Source organism: Trichosurus vulpecula, chromosome 8, assembly GCF_011100635.1.
Source record: "Trichosurus vulpecula isolate mTriVul1 chromosome 8, mTriVul1.pri, whole genome shotgun sequence".
Taxonomy (NCBI): Eukaryota; Metazoa; Chordata; class Mammalia; order Diprotodontia; family Phalangeridae; genus Trichosurus; species Trichosurus vulpecula.
In genome coordinates, this window is record NC_050580.1 from 169,471,770 (window position 1) to 169,493,204 (window position 21,435).

Sequence of the window (21,435 nt, forward strand, 5' to 3'; positions counted from 1 at the left end):
GCAACTGGAGGTGGTGGTGGTAGCGGTCAAGAAAAACTTTATGTAAAAAGGTGAAGCTTGAACTGATTCTTGTAGAAAACCAGGGTTTTCCAGGAGTGGAGCTGAGTGGAGTGGGGGAGTGCATTCTAGGCATGAGTACCAGCTAGTAGTGCAAAAGTATGGTGACGTGCGGTATATTATGGTTGGAACAGTATATGTCTAGATCATAGAAAGTATGGAGAAGTATAATATGTACAAAAGACTGGAAACCTAGAAATAGGCCAGGTTGTGAGTAACTTTGAATGTTATTCAGAGGAATTTATATTTTATCCCAGAGGTTCTAATACATACCATAATGAGGTGGGGAGACATATAATAAGGCACAGTTCAAAAGAAATATACCTTACTAATGTAAAACATCAGGATTGCAACTAGATTGGTTATATTATCTACATAACTAATAATTTCTTTGGTGTGGAAACTCCACATTAGCAGTAGACTTTAACCTGTCTATAACCTAGAGAGTTTCCTAAGGTTCAGAGAGGTTAATTGATTTGCACATGGTCACACAGCTTGTATAAGCTTCCCAGGTCTCTGACTTCAAGACCCATTCATTATGACAAGCTGCCTCTCATGTATACACACATATATTTGTCCCTCTCAGGATTGGATAGGATGGGATTGTTTCTGTTCAACCAGAGACCTTTTCCGGGACATGAAGGGTTTCAGGTGACTTTGGAATTGATGGAATTGATGGACTTGATGGAAAATGCTCTTTGGATTTTGCTTAGGAAGAGTAACACGGCCCTGCCCAGGTCCTTCCACTTGTGCTGTGGAAGGAACCTGGGCCTCAGTGCTCCTCTGTTGTCTTCTGCATGTTCTCTCCCAGGTTGTCCACTGGCAGAGTCCCCATATGCATGCCTACTTCCCAGCTCTGACCTCCTGGCCGTCACTGTTAGGAGACATGTTAGCAGATGCTATTAACTGCTTAGGATTCACCTGGGTAAGTAGCAGGAGCAGGGGAAAAGCCGTTATTAGAAGGGGGAACAAGAACAGGAATCATGGCCTCTTCCATCAGACTAGTGGCCTATTTTCTTGTTTCCTTTCTCTGACTATAGCAACAAAGAATGTTTTATGAGAGTGCATAGTAACCCTTCTTGGTATGGAGATGCATCGTCACTCTACCACCCCCAACTTCTCTCCCGTCATCACACCAAAATACATCCTAATACTCCTTGAACCTATTTATAGTTTTTAGTCTGTATTATCTTTATTGCAAAGGTTCTTAACCCCAAGCTCCACAGTCTGTGGAGAAATTTCAAGGAGTCCATGAATTTGGATGGGAGAAAATGACATCTTTATTTTTAATATCATTGATTTGCCTTGTAATCCTATGTATTTTATTTTATGCATTTTAAAACATTATTCTAAGAAGGGGTTCATAATCAAAAAAAGGGTTAAAAAACTCTTCTCTAAGGTGAGTAATAATATATTTTTCTACCTTCTGCATACATTAATATTTTATTTTATATTCTAAAATTTTCAAACTTTAAGCTGTGGTTTCACCTACTCCCTACTCCCCAGTTCTGCTCTTATGGGATTTGCTGGGAAAATCCATGTTTATCTAAATCATCCCCAGGCATATTCTCTGTAGCTGGGCCAGATGGAATTGGTGACCCCTGGCCAGCATTGTTAAGGGATTAGCTGACTTCTAACTGAGAGATAATCAGTTGCCAGGAAGCTCTTTTCTCTCTTTTCCTTTGCATGACTGAAAGCAGGAGGGCGGGAGGTGGGAGAAAGCCTGGGGGCTTGCCTGTCACTCACTGATCTCTTACTCTGCGAGATCTTGGCTTCCCACTGGCATACGAGGAGGGTTTGATCAGGAGTTATGGCAGAGTTGCAGCTTGTTTCAACTGCTAGGGATGGGTGGGTGGGAATATTCCTTGCAGGTTGGATAGAAGTCCTGACTTTTCCTTTTTCTGTTCCAGGCCTCCAGCCCAGCCTGCACTGAGCTTGAGATGAACGTCATGGATTGGCTGGCAAAAATGTTGGGCCTCCCTGAGCACTTCCTACACCACCACCCAAGCAGCCAGGGAGGAGGTGTCTTACAGGTGCCTCAGATGATGCCATGCTCTTGCGTTTGGGATTGGAAAAAATGCTGATTTAGGAAATGAATGATAAATCTGCCTTCCTAGCTGTCTAGGCCTCCTGTTTACCACAATGTCCCTACTGCCTCACTCATACTACAATATGTCCTTTTTCATTTTCCTTTCACTAACTGCTTTCCCCTTCCTTCTTCCTCTTCCTCTATCTGCTTTTTTCCTTCTCCTTTCCCCTTCATCTTCTTTCCCCTTCATCCATTCTTTCCCTTTCATTCTTTCCTATTCTTCCCTTTTCCTTCCATCCTACCCTCTTCCCTTTCATATTTCACCTTGTCTCTCTTCTTGCTTTCCTTCCCTCTCTCCTTTATCCCTGTATCCTTTTCTTTTCCCTCTCTTCTTTCCTTAAAAGAAAATCAATAAATCATCATATTACTACTATCATTCCAATCTAGACTTTTTTAGTTTATGAACCAGACTTCTGCTATTTCTCTTCCCTGCCTCCCCCAAACCACACACAGACACAAACTCCTTCCTGTCCATATGGTGAGACTGGATAACGGAGGATGACAGATTATATGACTTAGGAAACTTAGTTCACAGCTTCTAGAAAGCTGGAGAGAAGGGAGAAATGAGCAAGATAAGTTTGTAGCTTTTATATTCTTTGCCTAAGTTGCTATCTCCTAAGATCCACTAAGCCAAAGTTGCTTAAATGGTTCAGTTCGTTCTATAATTTACTGAAAATAATGGAGCTAGAGTTTGGGTGTTAAATTGCTGACTGTTGGAAGTATCTAGAGATACAACAACCCTTTTAAGGCACCAGGATACAAGACAGTGTTTTGGCACAGTTCAGCGGGAGAGAATCAGGATCTGGCCATGTTGACCTCCACAAGTCTGAATACCTATGTGTTTTGTGGGACATGAAACAACTTAGAGTGTTTGTTCACTTGAGGATTTTAAGAAACAGCTCTGAACACAAGGATTAAATGAGGAAATATATGAGAATTCCAAATGAAATGTAAAGAGATATTTCCTTACTACAGGAATTAATTTATTTCCATAGTTTAATCCTTCCTTATTAATTGCTGATTAGCATATGCATATGCTTTGACTTGGGAAGGACAGAATATATCCATTTTACAGATGGAGAGATTGAGCCCCTGAGAGGGGGAGTGAATCAGGAGATGTCATCAGCTGAGCTGGAATTAAGGATTTTCCTGCTTCCCTTGTAGCTCTGTGCTCTGTCTTTTTAAAATTTTTTAATAAGTTTCCACGTGCCTCCATGTGTCTCTTGTTCTTCCTCTACCTCTTCTTCCCCCCCTCCCCATCCCCCTGCTATATTGGAAACATAATCATTATTTACCAGGGACTGGTTGTTTTCTTCTCATCTTCAATGCCTTCCAGGGTGATCCCTTTGGCATCGTGATTTTTTTCTTTGTGCATTTGGCAAATTAGTAAGAGAGCTATCCACGGTCAGTATATGTCTTGGTATACTGTGGACATGGGACAAATAGGAAAAAGATGACAGAGGATGGAGAATGATGTGAGGAGATGAGGAATGGCCTCAGGCAGAGACTGTGCTCTTTTTTGGGGATAGTTGCAGAAAATAACAAAAGTAAAAACAAAATAAATTCTGGAATATTTGGAAGGAGAGAAAAAAAGGGGCTGCCAGTCATGACCTCTCTTCCTCCACAGAGTACAGTCAGTGAATCTACCTTGGTAGCTTTGCTAGCAGCCAGAAAAAACAAAATCCTGGACATGAAAGTGTCTGAGCCAGATGTGGACGAATCTTCCCTGAACTCTCGGCTTGTTGCTTATGCCTCAGACCAGGTGAGAGTACCTATACTGACAGAGGCGACTAACATGAAGTGAATGGGACTTTGAAAAATAACTTTTCTTTTTGACTGTTATGAATGTGACAGATATCAACAAACACAGACATTTTGATATATAAAAGAATACCAAGGAATGAGGATTGTACATGAAACTTTGAATCTATGTTAGGTACAGTTTTAAAAAAAGTATATATTGAATTTAACCTGATAGCACCAACATTGCCTTACTTGTCTTTATCTGCTCCTGAATTTCCTTCTTTCTTCTGTGTATTTTTAAAATGTTTATTGTGTGTTTTTTTAATCACTGTCACTAGCCTCTTCTTTCCTCCATAATCTTCTTCCCCTGACAAAAAAGAGAAAAGCCTTCTCTTGAGTACAGTCAAACAAAATGAATGCACATGCTGGTCATATCTGAAGAGGGATGTATAATTCTGCACCTCTAGTCCATCATCTCTCTGATTTAAATGGCCAAGTCACTTGATCCTGATTGCCTCATCAAAAAAACAAAAACAACAAAAAAACCCATACAAAATCAGTCTTCTGGAGTCTTAGTTGGTCATTGGGTTGCAAGCCTTACAAAATGGTTTTCCTTCACGGTGTCATAGTCATGGTATAAATTATTCTGGTTCTGCTCATTTCACTCTCCATAATGCATATAAATCTTCCTGGGTTTCTCCAAATCTATTACACTCTCATTTGTCACCTTTTGTCATATAACACAATAATATTCTATTGTATTCATACTCTATAATTTGTTCAGCCATTCCCCAGTTGATGGGTATACCCTTAGTTTCTGGTTCTTTGCTACAGCAGAAAGTGTTCTCATAAACATTTTTGTCCATATGAATCCTTTCCTTCTTTTTCTGACATCATTGGGGTATCGGCCCCTGTGGTATTGTTTGGTTTGCTCATGGGTGCTAACACCTGAACGAGAGAATGAATCTTTCCTTCCACTATGACTGCCATCTTTATACTTTACTTCATGGTCTTCTCTTGGCCTGGAGCGATACTTCTAGGGCAGGGGTCAGCAAACTACAGCCTGAGGGTCAAATCTGGTCAGTTGCCTGTTTTTGTTGTGAGCCGAGAATGATTTTTACATTTTAAAATATGTTTTAAAACAGGCAGCCGGCAGGATTTGGATTGGGCAGTAGTTTGTTGTCTTTGCTCTAGGGTCCTGTCATGCCCACTTTATTTTCCTCTCAAAAGCCTCCATGCAGAGGGTTGGCCTCTCTCCTCTCCTGGTTTGTTTATACATATAATTTGGCAATTCCCATTCCTTCTCCCTGCCTCTGTCCTACCCCACCCCACCCCCCATCCTTTATTCAACTGAATTCGTTCCGGGCACAAAAATTCCAAGTTATCGCTCTGTCTTCACAAGATGAATTCTCGAGCCAATATTTGACATTCCAGAGCTTCTGTATTCTGAAGTGCACTTAATCCCCTTTAAATCCTGCCTCAGACGTTCCTTAGTATGACTCTGCACAAGTCACTTAATTTCCTCGTCTGTGAAATGGGGATAATAGCACTTACAGCGTTGTTGTGAGGATCGAATTAGTTAACATATGTGAAGTGCTTGGCAAACCTTTAAGGGCTTTGTACATGCTGTTATTATAATTGTTATAATGACAACTCTGCTCTGTGTTGGTCCCAGGAAAGTATCTAATTTAGAGTTGGTTCAAATCCTGCTATAGACACTTAATGGCTGTAAGACCTTAAACCTTCTCAGCCCATTTCTTTATTTATAAAGTAGGTACAATAATAGTTAAAACAGTACCTCAGAGTGTGATATGAGATAAAATATGGAAAGTGTTTTGAAGAAATATATAAAATGGTTCAGTGGAGCCATTTTACACATAAATAAATATATTAAATATACAACTATGTAAAAGAAATATATATGTATAAAGTCGTTCAGTGGAAAGTAATAGCTTTGAAGTCAGAGGACCTGGATTCAAATCCTGTACCCGGTACTTTATAGCTGTGTGACCTCAGAGAGGTCATTTAACCTTCTTGGCCTGTAGGTGTGGTGGGGTTTGGACGAATAGGGCTCTGAAATCCCCTCCAACTCTAAATCTATGATCTTACATAAATATCAGGTGTCAGGAGTTGGTGTTATTCTCTCTCATCTGTTTAGGCCCATTCGTCAGTTGAAAAGGCCGGTCTGATTTCACTTGTGAAGATGAAATTCCTGCCTGTGGATAAAAATTTCTCCCTCCGTGGTGAAACTCTTCAGAAAGCTATTGAAGAGGACAGAAAAAGCGGCTTAGTGCCTATTTTTGTAAGTTGGAATGAATGAATAAATGCACTTCATGAGAACTGAAGGGAGATGAGTTGATGCGATTTTGAACAATAGATAATGAATGTGGAGAAGGGGCTTTGGTTGAAAGAAGATAAGCAAAATGCTAAAAAATTGAATGGAAATAATATTCTAATGTCATGGGTGATGGTAGAGTAGCCGATAGATTAATATTTGTGGTTGGAGCTTCATTTAAAAAAAATCAGATTCGTAAGTTGAGCCCACCTACTGCGGTAACCTAACTTTGTTTTCTTTTCAGGTGTGTGCTACCTTAGGGACCACTGGTGTCTGTGCATTTGACTGCTTGGCAGAGCTGGGGCCTGTTTGTAAGCATATGTCCTGTCTGGCTAAGATAATTTATCCAGTGATTTTCTACATTTGTTAACCAGTTGGCAGTCTCCTTGGATTCTTTGAGGTTATGCCAGCAGGGCACTAGATCTAACAGATCTTACCAAGCTGGGAAGACTTTGAGTATGGCCCTGGTGACAAATTGTATGTATGTTGTCCAAGGACCAGCTTACTTAAATCCAGAGAGACTTATTAGTGGTATTTATTTATTTTTAATGGGGGTGGGAGTGGGGGTGGGGAGGGGAGGAGTTATAGCAATTCACAAAGACTATCTAATTTGGTCTAGAGGGGTTGTGGTCTGAACTGGTGAGGGGAGTTACACACACCAACAAAATTACAGCCCTCTGAAGCACTGACAGTGTGGAACTGCTCTGGGGGGGACTTTACTCCTGCCTTTCCTTGATCAGCCAAGGCCTGTTTAATATAGGGGCAGAAGGATCACAGAAGGTAGCTAAGGATCCCCTCTTAGCTAACCAGTGTTATTGTTCTCTCAGTGAATATTGCTGAAAGGAACACATTTTTAGCTTTGTGCAACCTTGTTCCCTTTCCTAGAAGGTAGCCATACACAAATCTCAGGGACTTCTTTTCTTCCACATGAGTGAGCCCAACCCAAGTTGTTGGGGTATATGGGGCCCCTGGTGAACAAGTTTCAATTTGAAGCCAATGAGAGAAGAAGGTAGGGATGGAAGAGAGAATGGAAAGGAACAAAGTGATAGGAACTCCAAACATCACTGTTTGGACTTCAAAGTTTGATAATATAAGAGAAGAGTAACATTTCTCCTGAAGCTTAAGTTAGGGTCTGCTAGATGTGTTGACACTCTTTTCACTAAAATGGAAGAACAGATAATCACAATAACAAAAATCATATTGACATAATGTTTTAAGATTTACAAAGGACTTTCCTACCAACCATGCTTTGCATTGGGTAGGCTTTGCCAGGAAGGTCATAACCTAGGCCAGGAGACTCCCTGACCATGCTTATGGGTATCTTTCCCCAATGATAGAAACAAGGAAATGAGATGGTTTATGGATTATTTCAAATGAAGAAATAAGGAAGTAGGCTATCTTATCCCTGGGATTCAAGCAGGGATGATTTCGGGCTCTTCTTGAAAGAAGAAGAAGGATATCATCATGTCTTATCTGCCCTACCTCCATCCCTCCTCCTTTTTTCCTGGTTTCAGACCCAAATTGAAAATGTCTTATTCCACACATAGGTTGAGCTCCACTTTCCACTTTGGACCATGGTTGAATTTCAGCCAAGTCCAAAACTCATAGGAGAGAAATCCTTAAACTCCTCTGTGAAACCAGGACTTTATTGACTTCCAAGATCCCAACTCTAAGTCTATGATCTCTCACCCTCTGCCCCAGTGAATTGAAGAAACTAGGCACTCAGGCTTCTTTCTAGGATGATGTTCCTATTCCTAGGTCAGGGCAAAATACTGCCATTTTCTTTACTTCTCAACATAGGTGATTTCATTACTGTTTTGGCCTGAGCCCTGAGCTTTTAATTCAGATGGTTGAACTGAAGCTAAAGATCGATATGGACAGGCTCAGAGTAGCATTACCCATCATTACCCATGGTAACTTATTTCAAGAATCCTTGGAGTCACATAGGTTTTTGCTTCAACAGGTGCTAGTGAGGGTCTATGGCTCCATGTTGATGCTGCATATGCAGGAACCGCTTTCCTCTGCCCTGAATTCCGAGTGTTTTTGAAGGGTATTGAGTATGCCGATTCGTTTACTTTCAATCCTTCCAAGTGGATGATGGTTCACTTTGACTGTACTGGTTTCTGGTGAGTGCGACTTGCCTAGCCCCACATGCAACACCATCATCTGCCTCTGAAGAGGCCTCAGCCAGCAATGTCCATTTTACTACCTGCAGGGTCAAAGACAAGTACAAGTTGCAGCAGACCTTCAGTGTGAATCCCGTCTACCTCAGGCATGCCAACTCTGGAGCAGCCACGGACTTTATGGTGAGAATTTTAGAGCCACAAGCAATCTCAGAGATCTGGTTCAGCTCTCATTTTCTGTATGAGGGAACTTAGGCCCTATATTTGGATTATATTTCTAGATATTCATTCATTCAATAACATACACTTGCCCACACTGAACTGTTTAATAATCATTTATATAAGCTTCTAATATCTCCATGTAATTGATTCCCAATGGCTTAATCTATTATAATTGGCAAATTGGGAATTTTTTCAATGTGCTCCTCCTTCCATATCATTTACGTATTTATTTTAAAGTATTAGGTTATTCTTGCCCCAGAACTCATCCTGATTTTTTTAAACTGCTCACACAGCTTCATCTAGAGAGGTACTTGGTTATCCTTACCCTTTGTTTCGTATCTTGTCAGTTTCCTATTCTTTAAGAACATTCCCTTCAATCCTACAATGACTCAATTTGAAAAAAAATTGTCTTTTCTGAAAAACCTTATTAAAGAATTAAAAGTCTAAATAAATTAAATCAACAGGTTCTTCTTTAACTAAGCACACACTGGGTCCCTGGGGCCAGCATGCTGCCCCTGTGTTGAGGCAGCTAGGTAGCATGAAGGGTGAAACACTAGGCCTAAAGTCAGTAAGTCAATTAACATTTATTAACTGCCAGGCACTGTGCTAAGTTCTGGGGATACAAATAAGGAAATGAAAGACAGTCCTTGCCCTCAAGGAGCTTACAGTCTAATGGGGGAAGACAATATACAAAAGGAAGCTGAAAAGGAGAGAAGTGGATGATGTTGGTAGGGTTGAAGCCAAGCAGAGCACCTGATGGGAAATGAAGTTGTCTGGAAAATTCTGAGCCTTCCATAAAGAGAAAATTTGGGAGGAGTTTATCGCTCTGCCCTCCAGCCTTCCAGTTAGAGGGGAGAGGCAAGTGAGGGTGCTAAGGAGGCTTTGAGTATCAAAGCTGAATTTATGTAGAGTCGGAAAGACCTGAAGTTAAATTTTGCCTCAGACACTTACTAGCTGCTTGATCCTGGGCAAGTAACCTGTTGTTTGTAGACCTGTTTCCTTCTCCACGAAACCAGGGATTTGGATTCTGATGACTTCCAAGATCCCAATTCTAAATCTATGATCCTATTACCCTCTGCTCTAGTGAATTAAAGAAACTGGGCACTCAGGCTTCTCCCTAGGATAATGCTCCTACTCCCAGATCAGGGCAAAATATTGCTATTTTCTTTATCTCTCACCATAGGTGCTTTCATTACTGTCCTGGCCTGGGACCTGAGCTGTGTGCTCCTTTTTTAATTCAGGTGGTTAAACTGAAGCTAAAAATAGATCGACATAGACAGGTTCAGAGTAGCATCTTCTGTCAATGGGCTAATGAATTTGCTTCTCTGGGACCACAAGAGTGTATCTGATCACCCTAAGATTGATGCTGAGCATTCTGACATTAAAGAAAACCCTACTACTCCCCATGGAACTATGGAGTAGGGCAGTAGTGAATTGGAAGCACCATAGTTGAGCCCTTGGGGGATGGTTTGTACCTGTAAAAGAGTGTCATAGGCCAATGACCTTTGGTATAAGAGTGCTTGTGGTTCACAAGAGGTGCAGAAAACCCCATAATAGTTCAAACTAGAGCTAGACCTGGGATAACCTTGATAAAACCGACTGTCCATCCATGCCCCAGACTCCAAGGTTTGTTTGTAGAACCATCCTGTTGAGTCATGAGCTAATTTCAGATTAAAAACACCAAATTCATCATGCCGGGCAGAGTTCTAACTGGCAATATTGGTGCCAAGGGCCGGCAGCTTGAAATGACACTTAGGGCAAACAGCACTACACACATCCTCTGATCAGCTTTGTAGTTCCTGATGTCAGAATAATATAAAAAATAAGTGAAATAAATTCCGCTGAGCAGGAGAGGACGTTCAGGGCCCTGACTCATGGGAGGAAAACAAGGGCCAGGGTCTCTGGTTCACTTTTGGGAGATACCCCAGGCAGAAGCATAACTAGGATTTGTTTTTTTTAAACCAGCAGCAAAAATTTTTATACGGGCAAGAGAACTCAGGAATCATTTAGTCCAACCTCTTCATTTAATAGATGAAAATACTCAGGAACATACAACATCAGTGACTTGCTCAAGGTAGTAAGTTGCATAGCTAGAATTTGATCTCAGGTTCTCTGTCTCCAAGTCAATCATCTTTTCCCTTGTACCATGCTCTCGATCACCACAGAGGAAGGAGTGGAGAAAGTCCACCCCTCTATGTCAGTGCCTGTTATAAAGCCCCTGGCTGCCCTATTTTAAGTTATACATCCGACTCTACAATTTCATCAGCTTGGTGCTAGGAGATTGCCACCTCTGGGAGAGCAGCGTAGGGCCAGGTCAAGGGTGAACTTGCCTGGTGTGCATCCACTGAAGGAAGGAAGGAAGCCATCATTTGGCAGCTTCCTATTTTAAGTAATTTTTCTTGTGTATCTAAGTGCTACTTAGAGAGACAGCATGTGTCACTGGATAGAGTCCGCCTTGGAGTCAGGAGGACCTAGGTTCAGGCATATATTGGCCATGTGACCCTGAGTAGGCCAGGCAATTCTCTAAGACTCTACAATGAAGAGTAAGTACCAATATGCATCGTCAGAGGGAGTTTCTTCATTGGAAATTCCCTATGCCAGTTAAACTACAGGTGGGGTCCTCTCAAATTAGGTGCTGGCTTTATTAGTTTCCATGCTACTGAAAGATTGAAGGTGACATCTAAATATACACTTAACGTGCTTGCAAATTGCAGAATCTTTAAAAATAAATTTTTGTTTTAATGTCCTGGGAAAAGCTCCGCTCCACCTGCCCTAGTTACAGTTCTGATGCTCTTTGGAGCAGAGAACATTGTGAAGAAAGCAAAGGTAACATCTTTAGTATCTATGTACCTGTTAAAATGAAAGCAGCACAGCAAACTGTAACCATTTGGAAACTGGAATATTCCTTTCATCCCTGTACAAACAAGTTTTAGGAGTTTACTTGTTAGAAAAGGCTAGTCTTTTGGTTTAGTCTCATACTCTGTCTCCCTCTGCTGGCCTGCCCCTGGAAAAGAGAATTTATAGTGTCTGAATTTTCCTTAGAAGCCCAATATTGACTGCCCTTGATAAGCACATTCTAAATCAAAGGAGAGGTATCATAACCATCTGCCTGTTAGGAAATAAGGAATCGGGGACAGAGGTGAGGAAATTGGGATAGGATTGGGTAATTATGTTTGCAGACTTGCAGTGTTATTTGACAAGACAAATATTTCTTGGAAGTAATGGGGATTAAGCTAGGGACAGGTGGATGCAGTGGTTGCTAGTTGGAAGGTACCTCCTGGGAACCATCGATTCCCCTATAGCTACTTTGTTACTTATCAAAGGATCTGCAAATGTTTTTCCGAAGCCTTCGGCCAATTTGGTTTGATATAGCTTCCTGTTAAGTGACCTCTTAGGTTAGAAGGACTAGCCTTGAACTTTCAGGTGTGTTGATTTTGGTCATTGTAAGGACAATTTACTGTGTTATTAGTAAACTCTGAAACAAATCGCTAAACCACAGAGGGATAAAGTCCTAAGGCTCTGAAAGCCTCAAGACAAGTTAACTGGATGTCAGAGAGAGGCCAAAAGGAAAATCGTGATGGGGCAATAGGCTGAGTAATCAATCAGCATTTGTGGTGTTCAGTCACATCGGACTCTTTGTGAGTCTATGGGGTTTTCTTGGCAACGATACTGGAATGGATTGCCCTCGCCTTCTCCAGCTCATTTTACAGATGAAGAAACTGAGGCAGATAGGGTAAAGTGACTTGCCCAGGGTCACACAGCTCGTAAGTGTCTAAGGCTGATTTTGAACTCAGATTTTTCTGACTCCAGGCCAGTGTTCTATCCACTGTGCTACCTGACTGCCCAGTCAGCATTTATGAAGCACCTATTATGTGCCAAGTATTGTGCTAGGTGCTAGGGATACAAAGAAACAACACTCTTCCTGCTCTTGAGGAGCATAGTTCTCTGATGACAAGCCCAGAAACAGATAGAGATTTAAATATTATTATCTGATCTTGGAGGCAGCATGGCATAGTGAATGGCCTCAGTGTCAGGAGGAGCTAGGTTCAAGTATTGCTTCCAAAAAAAGGGGGGGGGAGCAGCTAGGTGGCACAGTGAATAGAGTACAGGCCCTGGAGTTAGGAGGACCTAAGTTCAAATTGGGCCTCAGACACTTGACACTTACCAGCTGTGTGACCTTGGGCAAGTCACTTAACCCCGATTGCCTTGCCTCCCCCCTCCAAAATTAAAAATAAAAAAAATATTGCTTTGATCACATGCTAGTTAGGTGCCTCTGGGCAAGTTATTTAATCTCTTAGTACCCCAAATCGCAGAAAAGGTGCCCTTCTGCATTGGTAGAAGTTCCCTCATCGGGGAGTTCTCTATATCAGTTAAATGACAGGTCCAATCTAACGTTTCTGGTTTTGTTGTGTTCGGTTGTCTTTTAGTCATATTTGACTATTTGTGGCCCGATTTGAGGTATTCTTGGCAGAGATAATGGAGTGGTTTGCATTTCCTCCTCCAGCTCATTTTACAGATGAGCAAACTGAGGCAAACAGGGTGAAGTGACTTGCCCAGGGTCACACTGCCAGTAAGTGTCTGAGGCCAGGTTTGAACTCAGTAAGGCCCAGTGCTCTAGGCACTGTGACACATACCTGTCCCGTTTAATGTAACCCTATTTAATCTTGAATTTGTATAATGCTTGATACTTTTCAACATATTTTCCCCCAAATATATTATCTTATATAATAAAATATTAGACTATGACTTTTGAGCTTCATTACCTGATATTCACTTCTTTAGGGACTCTTAGGGGTAAACAAAAGCCCCACCAATCCAGAGGCTCTTAGAAAACAACAGGACAGAGCCTTAAAATGACATTCAGAGAAGTCTCAGTGACTGTCTCCACCTGCCTTCTAGGACCTGACTTGCAGTAGCCATGAGGGATTCAGTCCCACAGTCCTCTGGGAGAGGTTGTTTGGTTTCACTTTATGGGTAGCTAAGCCTCTTCCTCCTCCCTGGAGGCAGCAGCCTCCGGTGTCATGGTGATGGTGAATGCCCCAGGAACGCAGGGAACCAGCTGATGCCAGGCTGTGGCCACCTTTGTTTCTGACCTGTGGGCCTGTTCTTTTCTTCTTAGCACTGGCAGATTCCTCTGAGCCGGCGATTTCGTTCTATCAAACTCTGGTTTGTGATCCGTTCCTTTGGGGTGAAGAATCTCCAAGCCCACGTCAGACATGTATGTTGGTCATAAATGATGCTGTATGTTGCATAATTTTCTAACATGGGAGTAAATCAGAGGTTGACTGTAGGTCAGTCTGACCAGGAGAACTATAGTAGTTGGACCAGAAGGCATGTTGGAAGACTCTTGAGATGTGTTTATGCAATATAGCACTCTCTCTCTTGTCTCTTTTTCTCTTCTCCCTTCTCCTTTCCTCTCTTCTTCTTCTTCTCATTCTCCTCCTCCTCCTCTTCATCTTCCTCCTCTTCCTTCTCCTCCTCCTTCTCCTTCTTCTTTTCTTTCTCTTTCCCTCTTTTAGTTTGGAAACACAGTATTCAAACCAACCACATACCCAACAATTTTATAATTAAGTTGTTTTTTTTCAAATTAAAGAAACAATGACAAAATTAAAATGTAAAATATAAGCTGTTTTCTGTAGTTGAGGAATTCCAGCATTATGGTATAGACAGAAATTTCTGTATCACTTTTTACATCAGGTTCTGTGATTTCATGAGATCTCCTACTATGGGAACTTCGAAGTCAACTCAGTAAGCATTTATTAAGCTCTTATTATATGCCAGACACTGTACTAAGCATTGGAGATACAAATACAAGCAAAAAGAAAGATAAACCTTTCACTGGTGCAGATCCACTCCCTATGGTTTAGAAAGTCCCAGGATGTTAATTGAGTCCCAGAGAGGTTGAGTCCTGGGTCTTGTAGTGTGTGTCCGTGGGAGGATTCCTGACTCCAAATCTAGATTCTCCCAAGTATACCACAATTTCCTCTCACGTTTACTGCTTCTTGTTTATTCTTCAATATATTAAAAGAGCTATGATTTCGTCCATGCTGATATGGTCCTGCCATGGATAAAGATCATAGCCTTTCTGTGCCTCAGTAGACAATCTTTATCAGTTGCTACAGCCAACATTCTGACAATGAACCTCTATAAATCTTAGCTAGATTGGTTCTTGGAAAGCAAATAGTAGGCCTGTACTCAAAGATTTTCCACTCTGGAAGGACCCTTCAGAGGTTAAGTGCCATGGGCATACCTTCCTTTGACCCAGGCTCACTTGTATAGCAGGATGAGGCATCAGAATAGAACTTCAGTTTGTTTACCCAGTCCTTTAGAATGTTTGGTCTTGTGAATTTGGTTTTTTTTTTTGCTTTTTGCTTTTTCTTGTTGATAAAATTTTCAGAGAGCATTGACATTTAGAAAAAATGACAGTTGTACTTGGGGTACCAAAAAAATTGCTGTCTTGCACCTTCCATAGCTAATCAAATTAGGGGAAGCTCAGTACTGAAAATTAAGTGCAGCATTCTGTCACTGAGACTTCTGGTGAGTGTTATGGACAAATTGTCTCCATACCCAGAGCCAAATTGCTTCTTGTCCCAGACACTCCTGAAAACTGTTCCCATCCATTCCTTCCCATCTGTGACTTATTGACCACCAAACAAAGTCCACATGGTGGCTGGGCTGGGTTGGGTTGGTTTGTTGCAAGAGACAGGGAGTAAGAGGATGGGAGGAGGGGAACTAAGTTTGGATATTGTGATGATAGGATTAAACCTGTGGCCCTGTAAATCTGAAGGTTACTGGGTAGTCAAGTTTATGGGCTGTGTTTGTTATACAGCTCTCCCAGATAGACTTCCCTTCCAGTGCTTGATTTATGGTCCTATGATCCTATAACTTGCCAAGTCTGAAATAATATTTGTACCCAGCCATATTGTTTTCACGTTTGCACAAGACTCTATTGAAAGAATACCTGTTGATAGATGCAGGAGGTAAAACTTTATCATTCTAACCTGAAGGATACTTTTCATTTCCTTTTCTCTGTATTCTCCCTCATCACTCCCCCCACCTCCAGAACAAAAGAAAACAACCTACCACAAACCCTTCAGATCATAACAGCTGCTAGTTTTACAGGTTAGTGATTTAGAATGGAAAACCACATCACTAAGGGATACTCTCATCCATCCAAAGGCTAAATGTTGTGGGTACTTCTTGTCCTCATTGTAGTAGTAGCAGATGGGAGGTTCTAGTCTGTGCCTGGATGACGTGTCAGATGAAGAGTAAGAGGGCAGGCAGGGTAGGTGATGGGGCAGGTAGCTGAGAATCGGGAAAGCCTAACTTTATAGAAACAGTGTAGTGTAGCTGGACTTGGAATTGGAAAGTTATTCAGTCGTTCAGTCTTTGTGTCTGACTCTTTGTGATCCCATTTGGAGTTTTCTTGTCAAAGACACTGCAGCGATTTTGCCATTTCCTTCTCTAGTTCATTTTACAGATGAGGAAACTAAGGCAAACAGGGTTAAGTGACTTGGCCAGGGTCACAGAGCTAGTAAGTGTCTGAGGTCACATTTGAACTCAGGTCCTCCTGACTCCAGGCCTGGCCCTCTATTCTCTCTACCACCTAGCCATCCGCTGGATTCAAGACCTTAGTTCAAATCTCGCCTCAGATACTTACTAGCTATATGACCCTGGCCAAGTCACTTAATGACTCTTGGCCTCATTTTCCTTCTCTATAAAATGAAGGGGGTGGATTCAATGCTCCGTAAGGTACCTTCCAGCTTTAAATCTATAATCCTATAATATTGATAGCTCACATGGGAAATACTGATATCAGTATGTACATATTGAGTAATTTCCCTAAAACACTGCTTTCATAAAGTTAGTATCACTTCAAGTTCAGACTCTCCCACTAGACAGACATTCAAGGCCTTTCACAAACTGGTCCACTCTATTTCTTAGTGTTTCATCCCAATCATTTTTCACTAAAGCCAGACCAGTCCCATTGTGATTCCCTGTGTAACTCCCATCCTAAAGCCCATTGGTATGGGGCTCCCTCTTTATTGGTGGAGATGAATATTCTGATCTGCACGGCCCTGCCCAGTCACACAGGTCAGGGCATTTCAGAACATACCAACGAGCTTTGGGACAAGGGTTACATCAGAACAGGCAACGCTTGTTTCCACCTCCACGCCCTTACTCATGCTGTTCCTCTCACCTAGCATGACCTCTCTCCATTCCTTTATGGATCTAAATTTTACCCATCTGTCAGCAAAACAGTAGAAGTCCCATTCTGTTCTTTAGTGTTCCCCTGACTATTCAATCCTTCTCTCAACTCCTGTTATCCTTAGTTAAAATCACAAAGCTGACTGCTTCAATATTTCAAGCTCCCTTGCTAAATGTGTTTCTGTAGGAGGACAGGACTGGGCTAAATGTTTGTTTTCTATCCTGAACAGGGCAGAGTGTGTGTTTTTATGGGGTAGGGGGAGAACGGGTCCTCAATAAATACTTAGTAATAGACCAACATTTCATTTGTTTTACTTTGTGTCGTTTAGGTGGTCAATAAGCACTTATTCAGTACCTACTACGTGCTAGGCACTGTACTAAGTGCAGTAGACACAAAGAAGAGGATTGGGGGGTGGGGAGGATAAGGCTCTACCTGTGCCTTATTCCTTCAGCTTCAGGATTCTGTCCAAGGCTATTATCTCTTAGCTGTACTCAGAGTAAAAATAACACTGATAATCTTAATATTTTTGCTTAGTAGCATCACAAATTTCAAGCTAGAAGGGACCTCAGATTTAGACTTTCCTGATTCCCAGCTACCCACTGCCTACCCTGCCTGCCCTCTTACTCTGCATCTGACATGTCATCCAGGCACAAACTAGAACCTCCCATCTGCTACTACTACAATGAGGACAAGAAGTACCCACAACATTTAGCCTTTGGATGGATGAGAGTATCCCTTAGTGATGTGGTTTTCCATTCTAAATCACTAACCCGTAAAACTAGCAGCTGTTATGATCTGAAGGGTTTGTGGTAGGTTGTTTTCTTTTGTTCTGGAGGTGGGGGGAGTGGTAAGGGAGAATACAGAGAGGAAATAAAAAGTATCCTTCAGGTTAGAGTGATAAAGTTGTTACCTCCTGCATCTATCAATAGGTACTCTTTCAATAGAGTCTAGAGCAAAAGTGAAAACAATATGGCTGGGTACAAATATTATTTCAGACTTGGCAAGTTATAGGATCATAGGACCATAAATCAAGCGCTGGAAGGGAAGTCTATCTGGGAGAGCTGTATAACAATTACAGTCTTGGCACTAACAGAACTCTAAAGGAAGTCAAGAGAGAGAGACTTGGGGATAATCTACATAGTCGATGATGTAGCCCAAAGAAAGTTCTGAATTTTTGTAAGAGGCACCTTTGTAAGAGGTTCCTTATCCATATTTTGAAATAGCTTATACAGAAAGTCAAGAATGTGGAAAATAATTGTTCAGCCATCACAAGCCAGGAAAAGAGGCAGAGGAACTTGGTCTGCGTCCTGACACTACTAATTACTATGTGACCTTGATTAAAGCATATAACCTCTTAAATGCTAAGTTTCTTTAAATATTAAATGAAGAAGTTGGATTAGAAGACCTCATGAGGTCCTTGTCAGCTCCAAATTCTATGATCACTAGAGTGTGAAACAACTAAAAGTAATGTGTTAGAAATCCACTTTTCTTGCCAGAGAAACTTCTAAAGATAGAAAACAGGATGACTATTAAGGCTATTATGTGATGACCGTGGGGTAGAGAGAAAAAGAGATCCATGATGAAGTTTGTTGCAAACTTATCACACCAATAGTTGGGGCCTCAAAAACAGGAGTTTTTAACCTTTTTTGTATGTTGTAGACCCCTCTGAAGGACTGGTGAAGCCTATGGACCCCTTCTCAGAATAATGTTTTATTACCTGCATTCCTAATAGAGGAAATGCTAAATTTCAGCTAGAGATTAGGGACACACACACACACATATATACATACATACACACACATACATACATGCATATATACATACATATGTGTGTGTGTGTCCATGAACTTAGATGGGAAAAAATTACATCTTCATTTGTACTAACCTCTCACCGAAATTTAGCATTTTCTTTACTCCTCTAAAAGCATTATTCTAAGAAGGGATTGATGGGCTTTAGCAGATGGCCAAAGTTTCTGAGCCTGGAAATCAAATAAGTTGAACAGGGTTTGCGTAAGATGATTTTAATGTACAAGAGGGAGATTGGGCTGGTTAGTGTCTACCAGAACAGCTATTACTGTGTGAAAGTTGATGAAGTGGTTTTTGCCTCCCTGAAATGTTTTCCTTGTTTCTGCCTTCTCTCTTTGATATTCCAGGGTACAGAAATGGCTAAATACTTTGAGTCTTTGGTCAGAAATGACCCTCTCTTTGAAATTCCTGCCAAAAGGCATCTTGGCTTGGTGGTGTTTCGCTTAAAGGTAAAGTTATCTTTAGTACCCCCATGCTGAACAAATTTATTCCATGTGCCAAAGTGAGAACTGAGGTTCAGTTTTGAAGTACAATTACTGTTTCACTGGGAATACTTAGAATTATAGATATGAAGCTGGTTCATCCTCCACAGTTTATAGATTCAATCATTCATCCAAAGTTGTCAATAAACAATTATTCTTTTTTTTTTTTTTGGAGGGGGGAAGGCAGGGCAATTGGGGTTAGGTGACTTGTCCGAGGTCACACAGCTAGTAAGTGTGTCAAGTGTCTGAAGCCGCATTTGAACTCAGGTCCTCCTGACTCCAGGGCTGATGCTCTACTCACTGCACCACCTAGCTGGCCCCCTCAATAAACAATTGTTAAGCTCAGACTTTGTACCAGGCTAAGCATCTCGGATACAAAAAGAGGCAAAAGACAGTCCCTGCCCTTAATTAACTCACAGTCTAATGGGGGAGACAGTGTGCAAACAAGTACACACAAAGAAAGCTATCTACAGGATAAAAGGAAATAATTAAAAGAGGGAAAGCACTGGAGTTAAGAGGAGTTAGGATAGGCTTCCTGTAGAAGGTGAGATTTTAGTTGGGGCTTAAAGGAAGCCAGGGCAGCTAGGTGGTGCAGTGGATAGAATGCTGGGTCTGGAGGTCATCTTCCTGAGTTCAAATCTGGCCTCTGATACTTAATAGCTGTGTGACTCTGTTTACCTCAGTTTCTGCATCTGTAAAAGGAGCTGGAGGAGGAAATGGCAAACCACACCATTATCTTTGCCAAGAAAACTCCAAATAGGGTCATGAAGAATCAGACACAATTGAAAAGCGACTGAATAAAAGAAGCCAGGGAGGTCAGTAGTTGGAATGGAGGAGAGAGAACATTCCAGGCATGAAGGACAGCTAGAGAAACAGCCTGGAGCAGAGAGATGGAGTGTCTTTGAGTATAATGGGACCTAGGTAAATTAAATGACTTGTCCTAGGTCACACAGGTAGTGTTCAAGGCAAGATCTGAACGCAGCTTCTCTGGCTCCGGCGATTCTGTAACTGGGGTTACAAAACTGTTAGAAGTGCCTCTAGGAATGTGTCAATGCATTGACACGGATTTTATTTTTCTTTCTCACCCAACAGGGTCCTAATTGTCTAACCGAAAGGGCGTTAAAAGAACTTGTTAAATCCGGATGCCTTTTCCTCATCCCAGCCATTATCCAGGACAAGTTTATTATCCGCTTCACTGTGACCTCTCAGTTTACCACCAAGGAGGACATCCTGCGAGACTGGAACCTCATTCGAGACGCCGCCACCCGCATCCTGAGCCAACACTGCACGTCTCAGCCTACTCCTCAGGACGGGAGCAGCATCCCAGGTGCCGGTGGCCTCAGGGCTGCAGCCAATGGCATGCCCCCTCGGGCCCAGGGGAACTCGGGAGAAGAGATGTTTGGGTCCAGAAAGATTGTGGTGCAGCCCCAGCTCACGGGAGCAAGGCCCGTGGGAAGAGAAGTTAGCCAACCCCATGACAATCAGGCGGATCTCCTCGATGACTGCTTTTCGGAGGAAGGTCCAGAGATCCCCAAGCATAAGTTATCCTCATTCTTGTTCAGCTACTTGTCTGTCCAGAATAAGAAGAAGACTGTCCGTTCCCTCAGCTGCAACAGCGTGCCAATGAGTGGCGCTCGAGAGCCGCTGGGGCAGAAGCAAGGGCCGGCTGAAGCCCCTGGGAAGAGCGGGGGCTCTGCCCGGGTTAGGCTCCTTTCCAGGTTCCCCGAGGAGATGATGATGCTTAAGAAAAGTGCCTTCAAAAGGCTGATCAAGTTTTACAGTGTCCCCAGCTTTCCCGAATGCAGCATCCACTGTGGGGTCCAACTGCCCTGCTGCCCCTTGCCGGCCATCGTTTAAACTGGTGGGTCCCCTGGCGCCAGTCCCTTCGGGCCAGCTGGGCAGAGGGAGGAGGAGGAGGAGGAGGAGGAGGAGGAGGAGGAGGAGGAGGAGGAGGAGGAGGAGGAGGAGGAGGAGGAGGAGGGCGGAGGGGAGCTTCTAAAGGCGATCTCCCCCAGCTTCTGTGGCTCAGCTTGTGACGTGAGATCTCACGTAGAAATAAACTGCGCTTGCCCCTGAAGTGAAGCAGTTTCGTTTGTGACTTTATTGATAGCTGAAACCGAGCTAAGCCCATGGAAACTCATTTCCAGGCTCTTTTGGGTTTACGTTTCCCTTTCAGAAAATGTGCAAGTGTTTGGGTTTGCACTGCTTAAGAACCACATTTACTGCAGCAATGCCCCTTCTAGCTTTCTCTCTAGATCTAGTTGTGAATTGGCTGTCCCACAGACATCTTAAACCCAGCATGCTCAAATAGAGCTCATTTTCTTTTTTTAATAGTATTTTATTTTTTTCCAATTACGTATAAAGACAAT

The 21,435-nt window shown here is 42.2% G+C and overlaps 1 protein-coding gene across 1 annotated transcript in view; it reads left to right on the plus strand.

Annotated features, from left to right (window-relative positions):
- The window catches only part of HDC (histidine decarboxylase), a 30,696-nt gene extending 9,773 nt beyond the window's left edge, over window positions 1–20,923 (plus strand). Inside the window, exons 3-12 of the mRNA XM_036737196.1 lie at window positions 869–982; window positions 1,968–2,090; window positions 3,774–3,908; window positions 6,048–6,191; window positions 6,469–6,535; window positions 8,188–8,350; window positions 8,440–8,530; window positions 13,689–13,787; window positions 18,932–19,033; window positions 20,159–20,923. Coding sequence (XP_036593091.1) covers window positions 869–982; window positions 1,968–2,090; window positions 3,774–3,908; window positions 6,048–6,191; window positions 6,469–6,535; window positions 8,188–8,350; window positions 8,440–8,530; window positions 13,689–13,787; window positions 18,932–19,033; window positions 20,159–20,923 — 1,803 coding nt within the window. The remainder of the gene's footprint in view (window positions 1–868; window positions 983–1,967; window positions 2,091–3,773; window positions 3,909–6,047; window positions 6,192–6,468; window positions 6,536–8,187; window positions 8,351–8,439; window positions 8,531–13,688; window positions 13,788–18,931; window positions 19,034–20,158) is intronic.
- Window positions 20,924–21,435: the final 512 nt, after the last annotated feature.